The sequence below is a fragment of the Lissotriton vulgaris genome, unplaced genomic scaffold, assembly GCF_964263255.1.
Source record: "Lissotriton vulgaris unplaced genomic scaffold, aLisVul1.2 SCAFFOLD_1801, whole genome shotgun sequence".
Taxonomy (NCBI): Eukaryota; Metazoa; Chordata; class Amphibia; order Caudata; family Salamandridae; genus Lissotriton; species Lissotriton vulgaris.
Genome location: NW_028244812.1, coordinates 208,905 through 222,408, shown reverse-complemented (window position 1 = coordinate 222,408; position 13,504 = coordinate 208,905). Strand labels below are relative to the sequence as shown.

Here is a 13,504-nt window from a genome sequence, read left to right as displayed (position 1 = left end):
ATGGTTGCAACATGTTTCCCCCTATTTGCGCACACTTTTGAGGCTTACAACCGCTCTCTAAAGCTTGACAAGAAGCTACCATTTTCTTTTCTTTTTTGAAGAAAAAGTTGGCTACGTAAATTTTATGCTGGGTCAAGATTATATACTTCCCTGCTGCACCAAAAACGTTTCCAGTGGCCAACCCAACTAAATACATATCACAGACTTGACAAAATATCATCAATGGCAAACTTAACAGATGGTCACATGAAAGAAAAAGACGTTCACTGGATAGTAAGAAACACATGGAAAACGTCTTACATTAAATGCCTAGCTTTGTTGTTTTTAAAACAAGTGGTACTAATACAAACAATAGCAAATCTATTTGTATCATCTGCTTACCTTGAAGTTCGCTATCTGATTCTAGAATAATTATTCAGCTTCCAAATAAAAACACAAATTTTCCTTTATTTATTTTCTTAACTGCAACAAATACTTAATTATTAATGATGCAGCTTTTCCCACCAATAGGTGAACATGAAATTTGGTCATGTCAAAAAATGATCACGAAAGATTTTTGTATCTACATATTTTAACCAAAATTACATTTCAACACACAAACACTGTCTCTTTCTCTTAAGGCACAACACATCATTATACACATTCTGATTGCCAAACTTTTATAAAAGACAATAATGTATACCCATCCGCCCCATCCCCCCCAAAAAGGAAAAATTGCATCCATTTCCAAAGTCAGCTGCTAATAAGATCACAGTAAATTATTCCATCAATAATTTACACATATTACAGGTCTAGACATGATTGTCGTTACACAGTCCGAGTGCATTCCAATTCATATTTTCTGGGTTAGGTAGGATAAAGTCTGATTCAAACCTCAGTGTTGAGAAAATCCCATGATGAGGAATGTTGAACACCACCTTGTCGGTCAGAAAATGAATGTTGATATGCTGGCAGGAGTCATGTACCAAAGGCCGTTCTCATTCTGTCATTCTGCCTAGGGATCGTTCGGTGTGTGCCAGCAACCTCCATGGTTTTTTGTTCAGTAAAATGTTGCATATGTAAGACCATAGAGTTTCCTTACGTAGCATTAAAATGCTTACTTCTTTCAGCAAATTGAATTCTTCTTCATTCAACAGGAGTTCTTCCCTTTTTAAGACAATCCATATGTGTAAAAAGCCAGAGGCGTTGAATCACACATAAAAATTCAGTGTACTTGAATTATAAAAAGGATCTCCAACTACAGAACACAGTTACAAATACTCTAGTTCCAGTGCTTGATGTAGAGCCAAGAGGTCTGAATGACTTGATATCCTCCAGAATGGCATGTTGTGCTGTGGTCATCGTGGAGATTGTGAGAAGGGAAAAATAGCAAGTGGCACATCAATAAAATGACTGCATTATAAGTCAGCAGAAATCCCAATAATGAGTCAAACAATAAGATTTGGATACAGATACAGCTTTGCGAAACAGATCTGAGATATAACCTTAAATTTAGGAGTCGGATGCATATTCTAATCCACTACATTAGAAGACAGGGCTGAAAAACATAATTTGGGAACTTTAAAACATTAATATCAAGGCACTGAGGTGTAAGCTCGACTTTTATTGGGAAGCTTAGGCCCAAGCATTGAATAAAACCAGATTTTTGTAAATGTATTGAGAGAATTTGTATATTTTCAATTCAGATCTGTTTGCAAACCAAATATTTTTTTACATGGTGCCTGCAAACAAAACCCACAACACAAATCATGCAAACCAAGAACTACATCACCCAAGCACTTCTTCTAAAAAACTACTAGAGCTCCTTACCATCACCAGTAACAAATAATCTATACAGCGGTAAAAGACATGTTGTGGAAATGAGAATCTGAGACTACACCAAACTACCCGACAACTATTGATAAAAGATCATTGATAGACTTCCACAGTGATCAGTTTCGCAAAAGAGAATTTCATTTACCAGTAGAAATGATACAACTGAAACATTATAAAAATGGCAAATGTTTGCAATAAAGTAGATGTATCTTAACCATGTAGAGCACAAACAGCAGGAGTGTAGCAGCTTTGGTAGGACCTGGAGAATGGCATACACTCCATATTTGTTTTATTCTCACACAAACTGTGGAAACATGCAACTGTACAAACGGGTCAAACATCACACTAATAAATAAAAAATACTCTGCTCTGTTAGGTGGTTAAATGCAACGCCCAGCAGGCCATTCTTGCATCATGAAACACCCAATTGTGGCTTCTTATTTATTAGGCTGAGAAGCAAACATGTGGCTACTGCACAGTGTGCATAAATTTCTGTCTCATTTCCACAGATTATTTTTTACTCAATAAGAACAATGTAAATAAAAATTAGGGAACCATTTGGCAGCAGCATTTTACATTCCTTATGTGAAAAAGCACTTACACCCACATCTACTTCACTTTTGCAAGCAAGTGGATTAATTTTGGTATTAAGTAAAAAAAATTATGAACACTGAAAACAGACTTTTCATTTAAAATACGTTGATGTAATAATTCCAAATTTGCATTACATTTTGCGGTTTCCAGTGTATATAAATATAGTTTATATATGTATAAATTATTTTTGGAGGAAATATATTTAGCACAATATTGAAACAGTATATGTGGGTTTATGTACATAAATACATACATATTTACAGTGAAATACATATTTATGCATGATATAAATATTATATATAAATACTTATAAACAGAACTAAATAAAAGGGATTGGCAGTGTGCTGTAATGTAGCCATCAGCAATTTGGACCACTGTGACAAAAAACATCAATAAAGATGACGATTGCCGTGTGGAAGTCATTTAGAAGCATTCATAATGGTCTGTTTGCAGTGTCCACTCCTGATATAATACTTTGTTTTTTATCTATCACAACGTCACTCTCCTTGCATGAATCCACATATCTTTGTGGGTTACTGGCACCTTTGTGTTTTACTGGCGCCTCTTAGACAATGGTCTGTCTGACTGAAGTTTGCTGAACTCATTTTTAGAACCCACTGTCATTTCCACTCTGGATATTTGGCAAATATAGTGCAGAAACAAATGCTGGAATCCAAATGGTTGGGATTTTCAATTCAAAACATAGCTACAGGCATGCTCTTGCTGCTTTGCTTCAGTCTGGTTAACACATTTGCCAGAAGAGGCACTGTGCAAAGCTATGGTAATGCAGACAAAAAAACAGGCTTGCACTAGTAGCTAAATGTCACACCAACGTTTTGTGCGTTTGCTTTACCTTCTTTGCTGCCTGTTCTTCTTCTACACCATCCCCAATTACAACATATACTACTTTTCTGCCAAACCTTTGCATTATTCGCTCAAAGCAACTTTCTTTTCCTGGAAAATAAAATAAGATAAGAGTTCAGCGCTCAGTTACCTGGTTAGCAGCATGCTCCTCATCGCGGGCATCTCCAATCACAACATATGTTATGTTGGTGCCAAACCGGGACACTATACGTTCAAAACAGCTTTCTTTGCCTGAAAAAACACAATGGACCTCTTATTCTTCAATCACCAAATCAAATACATTTCATAATCACGAAAGTCCAGGTGGAGGTGTCAATGCAGAGGTCACCTTCATGGTCAGGCTACTGGGATAAAGAAGAAAGATTCCAACCTGGAGCTCCAGTTCTTATAAGCTCAGCACTAACTACTGCAATACTCACTCTGATACTGAAGGAACTCTACCAGGGTTGTAATACTCACAACAACTCCATTATATGCATTATATGCATTCCACACCCTTACAAAAGTCACACACAAACCAAGCACACAATACGTTATCACACTCTTTATTATATTTTAAATAAAAAGGTTGTGGTAAAGACCCCAATTGATCCAGGAGTTGTCGACCAATACCAGTTTATGTTTTCATTCTCTGAATTGAACCTTTTTGGTAGCAGGAAAGGGCCAGTTTGACATTAGTTATCCTCGTTTGTGCAGAGGTTTCGTCCGGTTGTTTTTGAGAATTCGGATAGTCTCCCTTAATTTGCCCCAGTACAATCTATAACATCCATCTATGTGTTTTCAGTAATCAGGCGATACGTTTTTTGTGCAGTGCGAGATATGCAACACTTCTGCACTATAACAACTTCTCTCACTGTCATGCTTCTTCTTTGTTTCACATTAATTTATCTTCCCAGGTTCTCACAGTAATAGCCGATTAGGATGGCGTAGCATATTTGCTTACCTTGGTCAACTTGGAATTGAACTAACTGTACTTTTAATTTTTGGATGTTGATACTATCCAGAGTTTGAACTGATGCTGGCATATGATTTATTATGCTATTTTTGTTACTACAGTATTTTTATTAAAACAGATTTTATTGAGTGTTATTATGAATACAGTATTGAGTGTATACGAGCAGGCATAGTACATTTATGTTCGGTTTCTTAAGCACAGTATAGCATACAGTGGTATTCAGAACATTATGTTTTGGTAATGTGCATTTGTGAGCATATTACGGGCATCAGTTCTACAATTGATAAAAACGGCTAGAGCCTCGCCTGCACTTTGTACCCCTTAGGTTGTGGGTAAAGACGTAACAGAGAGCTCCCTGCCGTATCCCATCACCTCCTGTAGTGAGGATGCTATTTGTTCCCAGCATGATGATAATGCGGGGCAAGACCACATCATATGGATGAAGTTGGCATCTTGTTCCACGCATCTGGGGCAGTTTGCCACTGCTGCAGGGAACATTTCATGCAGTCGGTGCGGCGTAAGGTACGCTCTCTGGGTAATTGTATACATTTAAAACGTGAATTGCAGGAGACTACCTTTGAGTAGGCAAGGATAGACGCCCAGTCTTTATCTGTGAGGGGTTCCCCTATATCTGCATCTCACTTCACCCGCAACATGTTTAGGGGTGAGGACATGTGCGCCCTTATGCCTGTGTACAGCCACTCTGTTAGGTGTCGAACTGTTCCCTATGCGTCTTGAGAGTACGTTGTTGAGTTCCCCAGAACTTTGAAATAGTTGTCCTGTGGTAGGAGATGACACAGTGGCTGCATGTAAACTGTGAAGTGAATCAATAAGTCTATTGTGTCCATTGTCTACACAGTATTGGAGAAGTTTAATTTGCATTACCTTTGCTGATAGTGTTTGCAAATAAGTTAATTTTGTTCAAAGGGATTTTCAGAATCTTCTTTGCCCGGAAAGTTCTATATACTTCACTTAGCATACAAAAAATAGTGAGGCAACCGATACAGAAATGAGGAAACTTTAATGCCCTCTTTGTTTGAGCATATCGCTTAGGGCAGTGGCTTAGGGCAGTGGTTCTTAACCTTTTGAGTTATGCGGACTGAATCATTACTGAAAGTCGGGGTCCCCTGCCTAAGCAATTTCTATTATTTGAATCTAAAAAAAAAAACCAACATAATAAATCGAAATTTTAATGGAAAGGTTGCAACTTTCCAAAATGTGGTTTTATTTCTAAATGATAACGTGACATGTTAGACTATAGCATAATCCTGCCTTTTTTCTGCTAATGGGTACGTTTTTTTCCAGAGCATACCAGGCCATAAATCATCCATGCTGGATTCTGTGCATATTATCGGTTTCTGTTTTGATTTTTTGTGTATGCATGCTTTATAAATATGGACATAGTGTTTAATTTACTGAACTTTGCAGACCCCTCGAGCGGGCATCAAGGACCACCAGTGGTCCACGGATCACAGGTTAAGAACCCTGACTTTGGGTAAACTTTCTATTTCGCTGGGAGGTCCACTGAATTGTGGCCAAACGGAAGCTGCTGATCAAGGTGCCCAGCCTTAGCAACGGCAATTGCCTACTGTAAGAGGAAAATTAAGTATCTCTCTACAAAAGAGCTGACTTCTGTCTTTAACCAGGGAAGTGTGACAATATCAGGAAACCCAGTAAGCATCCCAAATGTTAAAACCACTGTCTTCTTAGGTTCAAATGTAGTAACTTAATCTAAAGGAGCTCTGGGGGAACAAAACCTGAGTGAATGCTATGAGAATCTTCAGATGCACAAATATCCAATTGATGATGGACTCTAATAGAGCTGACACGTTTGAAACCATTTTTGCCAACAGAGAGAAATAACATTCCAACTCATCATAAATATCACGTGCACATTTAATCTAATGAGATGAAATGAAGAAACACCCCTTGAAGTTCAAAATCAATCTCAGGTTCAATTGGAGAATAAGCTTTCTAAGGGGAAATGTCCCGTAGGACGTAGCCAGAATCACGTTGTGACTTCACAGCGCCAGTAACAGAACAAATTACCAAAGCAAGTCGTTACAACAACTTGCTTTGGCGTGGGGCGCAATGGTGGAGTGGTGTTTGAATTAAAGTCTAACATCTTTTCTACTGTTACGCAGACTGGAGTTGGAATGGTAAATCAGCTATTCCAATATTCAGCGTCCCCTTAAGGCAAGTCGTTAAAACAACTTGCGTGCTAAAGACGCATTCGATCAAATTATGTTGTTTCTAAGGCATGTGTGAAAAATGCATGTGGCATTCCGTCATACATTCGCTTAGCACTGAAAAAGTCTCCATCTTTCCAAGAAGTCATTCAAGTAAAAGAATAAGTTAACTGATAGGCTGAACATTTGTAAGAAAATACCAACATACAGAAATTTGCAGTGTTTAGTCTCCACCAGAAAAGGAAGCGATTGGAAATGTGGCAACAAGAAACTCATTGTGTATTAAGCATTCTGCAAATTTATATGGGTGACATTTTGTAGTTTATGAACTTAGCAACTATTATGAGTGTTGCAAATATGTTTTGTATTTTTGTGAGGTAATGAAATACAGCTAGAAGCACTATACAGCTAGATAGTTTCCTGAAAATGATCTGAACACAACTTTGAACGACAATATGTGCATACATACACACAATGGAAGATTTATTGAATTGATGATGATGAGGGCACACAAAAGAAATTACAATATTTATACAATTGTTATGGCAGGCAAGACTTAGGGACTCATTTAGAGTTTGGTGGGGGACCGCTATCTGCTTAGGGGCAGGGGTAATAACCACCAAATTCTAAATAAGCAAGACAGTGCTATGAGAATATCCTTAAACATATTTCTAGAAGAGAGGAAAGAGGTGATTTAGTGTTCATTTTAGCACAAGGGTCGCAAGTAAGAGGAACCAGAACTGAGCCCTGGCCAGCATGTGCAGTGGGCAGGACTGTGATAAGGCTTACAAGGCGAAGCAGTAGAACAGAGGACGCTACAGTGTGAATGCTCTAGCAATAAATACAAATATGTGAACGTATGTCCTGTAGAAGAGCTGACACAAGGCTCTTGATGATCATAGTATTAAAGGCTGACAGACTCTGACCACTCATGTGTAGTGAACTTTGGGTAAGTGGGGCACTGATAAAGGGTATGAAGTAGCCACCCATAGAATTTCTTCCTGAAAAAAAGGCACATTCTTTGCAAAGCATATGGAAAAAATGGATCAAGTTCCGAAGGCTCTATGTGCAGTGTGATCGTACTTAGGATAAAATGTTTGGATAAAATCACGTATCCCTATAACATCATCATTATTCTTAACACCGCTACTAATAAAGCAAGCCTTCAAAGTCACCATCTCTTGCTGCACAACTTGGAAAAAAAGAATCAAGGAGGTTATATAAAACAAAAAGACAAATGCGTGCTTACACTTGTCAAGTGTACATTGAATGGCAGGCAAGGTTTTCATTTTATATTTGCATACCTATTTTAGTTGCGCTGTAAATATTTTCAATTGGAAACGCCCCACCTAAGCTGTACAGCAACACTTTAGCAAGCGCTGGGATGAGTTGTGTTGTGGTTACCAGGACATTTACACAGTTACTCCTGAAGAGAAAATAGAAATAAATCATCTGCTGCTGCACTTGCATTTATTTTTCCGATTATCAAGTACTTTTCTTTTTCTATACTCTATAATTCATTTTTAGGATTTTACACACATTCCGGTTCCGAGTTGAGTCTATAAGAAAACAACAAATCAATAAGTGAATGCAATAAACAGTTCAGAAAACATTTAGAATTATAGCCTCATCTCAGCTTGCGGATTATTGTGAGCAAAAAAATATAATATGAGAATTTTTTTTTTTTGCCAGCTCTAGACTGTTTTAACTTAACATCATAAAACAAGTGGTCGTTTCCTGGCACACTGACAGATTACAGAATGTCCTATTCCAATGATGCAGAGTATTCGAACACTAGGTCGTCTCTTCCCCTATCCTCCCTTTCTCACCTTCCATGTCCCCTCCCCTCTACGCTCCATTATTTTGCACTCCATGTTCTTTAAATGTTTCCCATTGAGACCTAGCTATTTGGCCAAAGCCCGGTGGAGCTAACTGATAGCTATAGAGGAGATGGGTTTTGGGACTTTCCCCTCGACCGTCACCTACCCGGCCGGATTTGGGCAGACTTTCCTTCGTCTTTCTGCCGTATATCCCTCCCACCCCTTTACCCTTACCCCCTTCCCCTCTACACTTCACTTATCTCGTTCTCTATGCTCTTGTAATTGTTTATCTAGCAACTGATGTAAATTGAAACTGATGTAATCTTGTAATTTTGTGGAACCTCATGTGAAGCGCTCTGATACCTCCGGGTCTAGCCAGCGCTATATAAAACTCTTAAAATAAAATAAATAAATAAGAAATGTAATCATTAGCCTAGGTCCCTTCCGAATCACCACACTTTATATTAATACCCTAAGGGCCAACTGGTCATATCTTAGAAAGCAGACACCATGCTTCCGGAGCCGGGCCCCAAAGAAGACGCTGCTATTCAGGGCCAACACTTGAATCATCTGTGCTTTCCGAGTAGTCCTGCTATCCCAAGCATGTCTTTCTACCAGGATGCTATTCATTACTTGTTCTCGGGCTATCAAATTCTAGCACCAGCCACAGCAAAAATAAAGTGTCATGAGTATGCGGCAAACATGGACTACATTCATCAGGGCAGGTGCAGCTGAAATTAGTGGTCAATTCGCAGCTATGCTCCCAGGTTTGTGCTCACTCTAAACGCAAGCTTTGAGAAGAGACAACCTTCTCAATACCTTGTGTGTCCTTCAAAGTGCGGTGGAATGAGAAAGATATTTATAAAACGTACACATCTTTATAATGTCTGCCAGTTTCGCCTGCCCAAAATCTACCCCTTTCCTAAAACACTGAAATACTAATTACTGACATGGGCGTGAAGACAGAAATTTCCAGCCTTAAGACCAATAGATGAACGGTATATTATTAGTCCATAAACACAATTTACAAGGGCGTAGTGAAGCACCTGCTATATCAGCTGAAGCGGGGTTGCCAGTAGGGCAGAATACATTGTTTTATTGCCCATCCTATCTTTGATCTGTGTCTCGAGGTACTGCAGCAATAATTACCATGATACAGGTGTGTGATAGGGGCCAAGGGTTGCAAGAGTAGCGAAAAAAAGTAGTGATAGACAGAAAGAGAAATTATTTAAAAGGTAAAGAAAAAGTAAGTGAGACTAAATAGAGTGAGAGGGTGCGAATTAAGGAAGGAGAATAGAATGGAAATCAGGAGTGAAAGATGGAAAATAAAAAGGAAGCAGAATGGAAATAGGCTCAAAAATTGGAAGGAAATAAAAAAAGAGGGAAGGAAGATGATGGTAGGAACAAATAAACCGAAAAATAGAAGGAGGGAAATAAATAAAGAGAACTGGCAAATAGAATGAAATAACGGAAAGAAGAAATGGGAGACAGAAGGGCAAGGGAAGGAAGAAAAAGGAGAAAGTATTAACAAATCAAAGGAATACAATAAAGGATAGAACAAAGAGTGAAGGAAGGATAAGAGGATGATAAGAACGGAGAGAACAAGAAAATAATGAATGATTTAGAAGGATGGAAAGAAGGAAAATAAATAAAAAAGTTATATAAAGATGGACAGAAAGATACCGTAAAAACAATGAGTGATGGAACGAAAGAAGGATGGACAGAACGAAAGAAGAATGCAAAAAAAGTAAAGACATGATAATAGAAAGCATTAAAATAAAGATGGACAAAAAAGGGGGACAGGATGAAAAAAGAATAAAACGAAAGAATGAATGAAAGAAAGAAAGAAATCAATGCAGTTTAAATGTTTTTTTTCTCCGAATTCCTTTGAAATCATGTTTGTAAAATGCAATATTTTATAAATGTTCCTGGAGCGAACAACATTCACTGGCTTTTTAGCAAAATTTGAGATTGCTCCCTTTGATCCATCATTTAATTTTCTCCTGGCTACACTCTTGCAACTGGACAACGATTAACTTGTGTAACGAGACTCAGTTGGTCTAATTTTTTTTAGTCCAGGCACCTGATGACAATCTCTTCACAACATTAAAAACAGACCGTTTTTTAGGAGAAAAACATGCGTTGGTTCTACATATTTCAGTAAAATATCCAAGGAAAGCAGAATCAGTAATTCCTGTGGATTTTGAGACGGTAAACTGAGATTTTTCTACCAATACATCCTATACTCCCGTTTCATTATTTTACCTGCGACAGAGACATACTGAAGCCCTTGATTAAGGCACATGCATCCTTGTTCAATATCAGTGACCTACAGAAGCAATTAGAGTTGGTACTCCCAGAAGAAATACTGACAGTATGCATATACACTCTGGGCCGACCGAGATAGATACTCTCGCCAATGAGACAACGCAAACAGAGACGCAAAAGAAGTGTGGTAATCCAAGGAGGCGTCCAGCAAGAACGCACGGTGGGAAAGAAGTGGACAAAAAAAAACAACAAAAAAAAACACACAGCACAGGGAGACATTTGAAACGGTGAGACCTAGGGAAATATTGTTTTCTCATCTTGATTTGATATTCCTCCCTTGAAACATGACCTAATTAGGAATTTTTGTTTTCTTTTTCAGTTTTACTGCAGTGATTGTTTGTCAAGAAACCCCAAGCAAGAAATTGGGTTATTGGTTGAGGGGTGGAAGCCCTACTCAAGCAACAACTACAATACTTGCGAGAGTGAACCACAAATTAACCTGTGCTTCACCCTCTGGTATCTTGGCACATAAGCAGAGAGGCCTAACTTAGAGTCAATATGTAAAGTATTTATGCACCACACAGCGTAAAAAAGTGAAAACGTGACAAAAGAAACATCCCAAATCAATTTAGAACAATACAGTAGACATTAATAAATACAATGACACCAAAGCAAAATAAATCTAATCGGTAGAACCGAAACTATGAATTTTTAACATTTTGGTGAAAACTAGCACTTACAAGATCAAAGTCCCAACCATGGGTATCTGGTTGCATGAGAACGGGTCAAAGTCAAAAGTTAAGGCCCACTGGGATGGAGCGCAGGTCAGACACAGGCTTGAAGAAAAGTTCATGAGAAGGTAGAGTTCAGCGGGGCAAGGCAGCAGGCTGTGCTTAAGGAGGATTTGTCGTTGTCGGGAAAAGCTGGATTTCTACCCCAAAGTGGTCGTTGTGGATGGGGAGCCCGGGGAAGATTTTTATCTGCGGACTTGGACAACTTTTTGGAAGTTGAACATCTCCAGTGAGACAAGGCTACTAGCTGTAGCCATACAGGGCTCCACAAGGCCAGATACCGGTGCTGAGAGGTCCCTCTGAATAGGATCTACTACTGCAGAGAAGGACGTAGCGGGAGCTACAGGGAAGTGAGGCTAACCAGAGATGCACCATGGGCAGATCCGCTGGCAGGCAGGTCCCAGTCTTCTCTCAGTTCCCTTTGGAGGTTTGTGGCAAAAAAGTTTCTAAATCCCAAGTTTTAGGGTTTGGCAGCAGTCGGACCACCAACACCGCTTCCTCCATGACCTAGAGGGCACCAGGGTGGTGGGTTAGGACCCACTCCAGCAGAGGCCAGCCGACCTATTCAAGGTCTCAGCGGCTTGTTATGTCCCTGTAGCGCACACAGGGGGCCTACCAACTAGACATTGGAGTCCCTTCTTGTGGCCCTCGGTTCAAGGATATGTTCCAGGTCTCCTTTAAGCAACAAGGCAGTCCTTCAAGCAGCAAGGCATTGCTTTCGTGTCCGGGTAGTCATTCTGAAGTCTTCCACAGGTCTGGGTGTGTACTGAAGACTAGTTCTGAAGGTCCAAATGTATACCGGGTGCCAGCCTTTTGTGTGGGCGATCACACTGTCAAACCACCACATCTAGTTCTGGAAAGTTGTTCCATTCCCTTGTAAAGACTCCAAGAAGTCTAGAGTGACATAAAGCTAGCATCAGGTTCCATTGGGTATGCTGGAGCCAAGTCCTTTGAAGTGTTTGTTGGGCACGAAACAGCTCAACCCCCAGCCATCCTGTGAGGATAGCCTATCCTGTCCACACCTAGTCCCCTTTGGGTCACAGACTGGAAGGAATACACAAACCCCAACAGCACAGCCATTCATAGTCATGTGATTAATAACACTGGCAGAAGAGAAAAACAGTTAGGACAGGAAAATGCCAGCTTGGTAAAAGTGGTATTTTTAGAATAGTGACTTAAAATATGACTATCATTAAAGAGGATTTTAAACTACATTATATGAGTCTAAACAGGACAACCCTACCTGCGCCCAATCCAACGTTAGTATGTATTAAATGTGATAAGGTAACCCAGTGTTAGTCAGTGGGAGAGAGAGGCCTTATAGTGGTGAAAATAGACGTTAGGAGTTATTTAATGCCAGGACATGTAAAACTTAAACCCGTATGTATTACTTTTTAAATACAAGGCACCCTGCTTCTATGGCCTACCATAGGAGTGACATATGTATTAAAAAGAAACATTTTGTCCTGAGAAATGGCTGCGAGGTCGAAATCGCAGTTTTACAAGCTGCATTGGCAGGCCTGAAACATGTTTAAAAGTGCTACTTTAGTCGGTGACACAATAAGTGCTGCAGGCTGACTAGTAGCATTTAATTTACAGACACTGGGTACAGGTAATACCATACACTAGGGATTTACAAGTAAATTAAATGTGTCAATCAGATGAAGGACATTTTACCATGTTTTAGGGAGAGAGCACCAGCGCTTTATCACTGGTTAACAATGGTAAAGTGCACTGAGTCCTAGTGCCCCATCTAGGTAACAAGAGGGGTGAAGGCAAAAGGTTTGGGGGGAATACCAAACCATGGATATCAGGTCTAAAACCCCGTTGTTAGAAATAAGGTCAGTGATTGACTGGGGTGTGAGCCCTTGCCAAGCAGCAACAGCAATCCTAGTCAGGGTACAGCACAAGCAAACCCCAAATTATGCTCTGCTCGCCCCCTGGTAGCTTGGCGCAGAGCAGTCAGGCTTCCCTTAGAGGCAATGTGTAAAGTTTTTGTGCAACACTTCAAACAGTAAAACAGTAAAAACACCACACAAAATGGACACACCACATCGGGTTAGAAAAATAGAGCTTATTTTAATTGATAAAACAAGACCAAAATGACAAAAATCCAATTAGTATAACGGGAGACACTAAATTTCAAAGTTTATAGTGAAAATAGAGGCAAGAAGCACAAAGCACTATTGGGGAAATCTGGTCACGCCA

General features: G+C 39.5%; 1 protein-coding gene across 5 annotated transcripts in view; it reads right to left on the bottom strand.

Moving 5' to 3' along the window:
• Positions 1–429: 429 nt before the first annotated feature.
• The window catches only part of LOC147666718 (protein phosphatase EYA4-like), a 197,984-nt gene continuing 184,909 nt past the window's right edge, over positions 430–13,504 (bottom strand). For 3 of the 5 annotated variants that reach the window (XM_086948935.1, XM_086948933.1, XM_086948936.1), the window contains 3 exons: positions 7,722–7,843; positions 3,263–3,363; positions 430–1,331 (listed from right to left, as the gene is read on the bottom strand). In XM_086948935.1, the coding sequence (XP_086805061.1) occupies positions 1,251–1,331; positions 3,263–3,363; positions 7,722–7,843 (304 nt within the window). In that variant the 3' untranslated portion in view covers positions 430–1,250. Of the gene's footprint in view, positions 1,332–3,262; positions 3,364–3,403; positions 3,505–7,721; positions 7,844–13,504 lie in introns of all 5 variants that reach the window. The other 2 variants (XM_086948934.1, XM_086948937.1) reach the window with 1 other exon arrangement.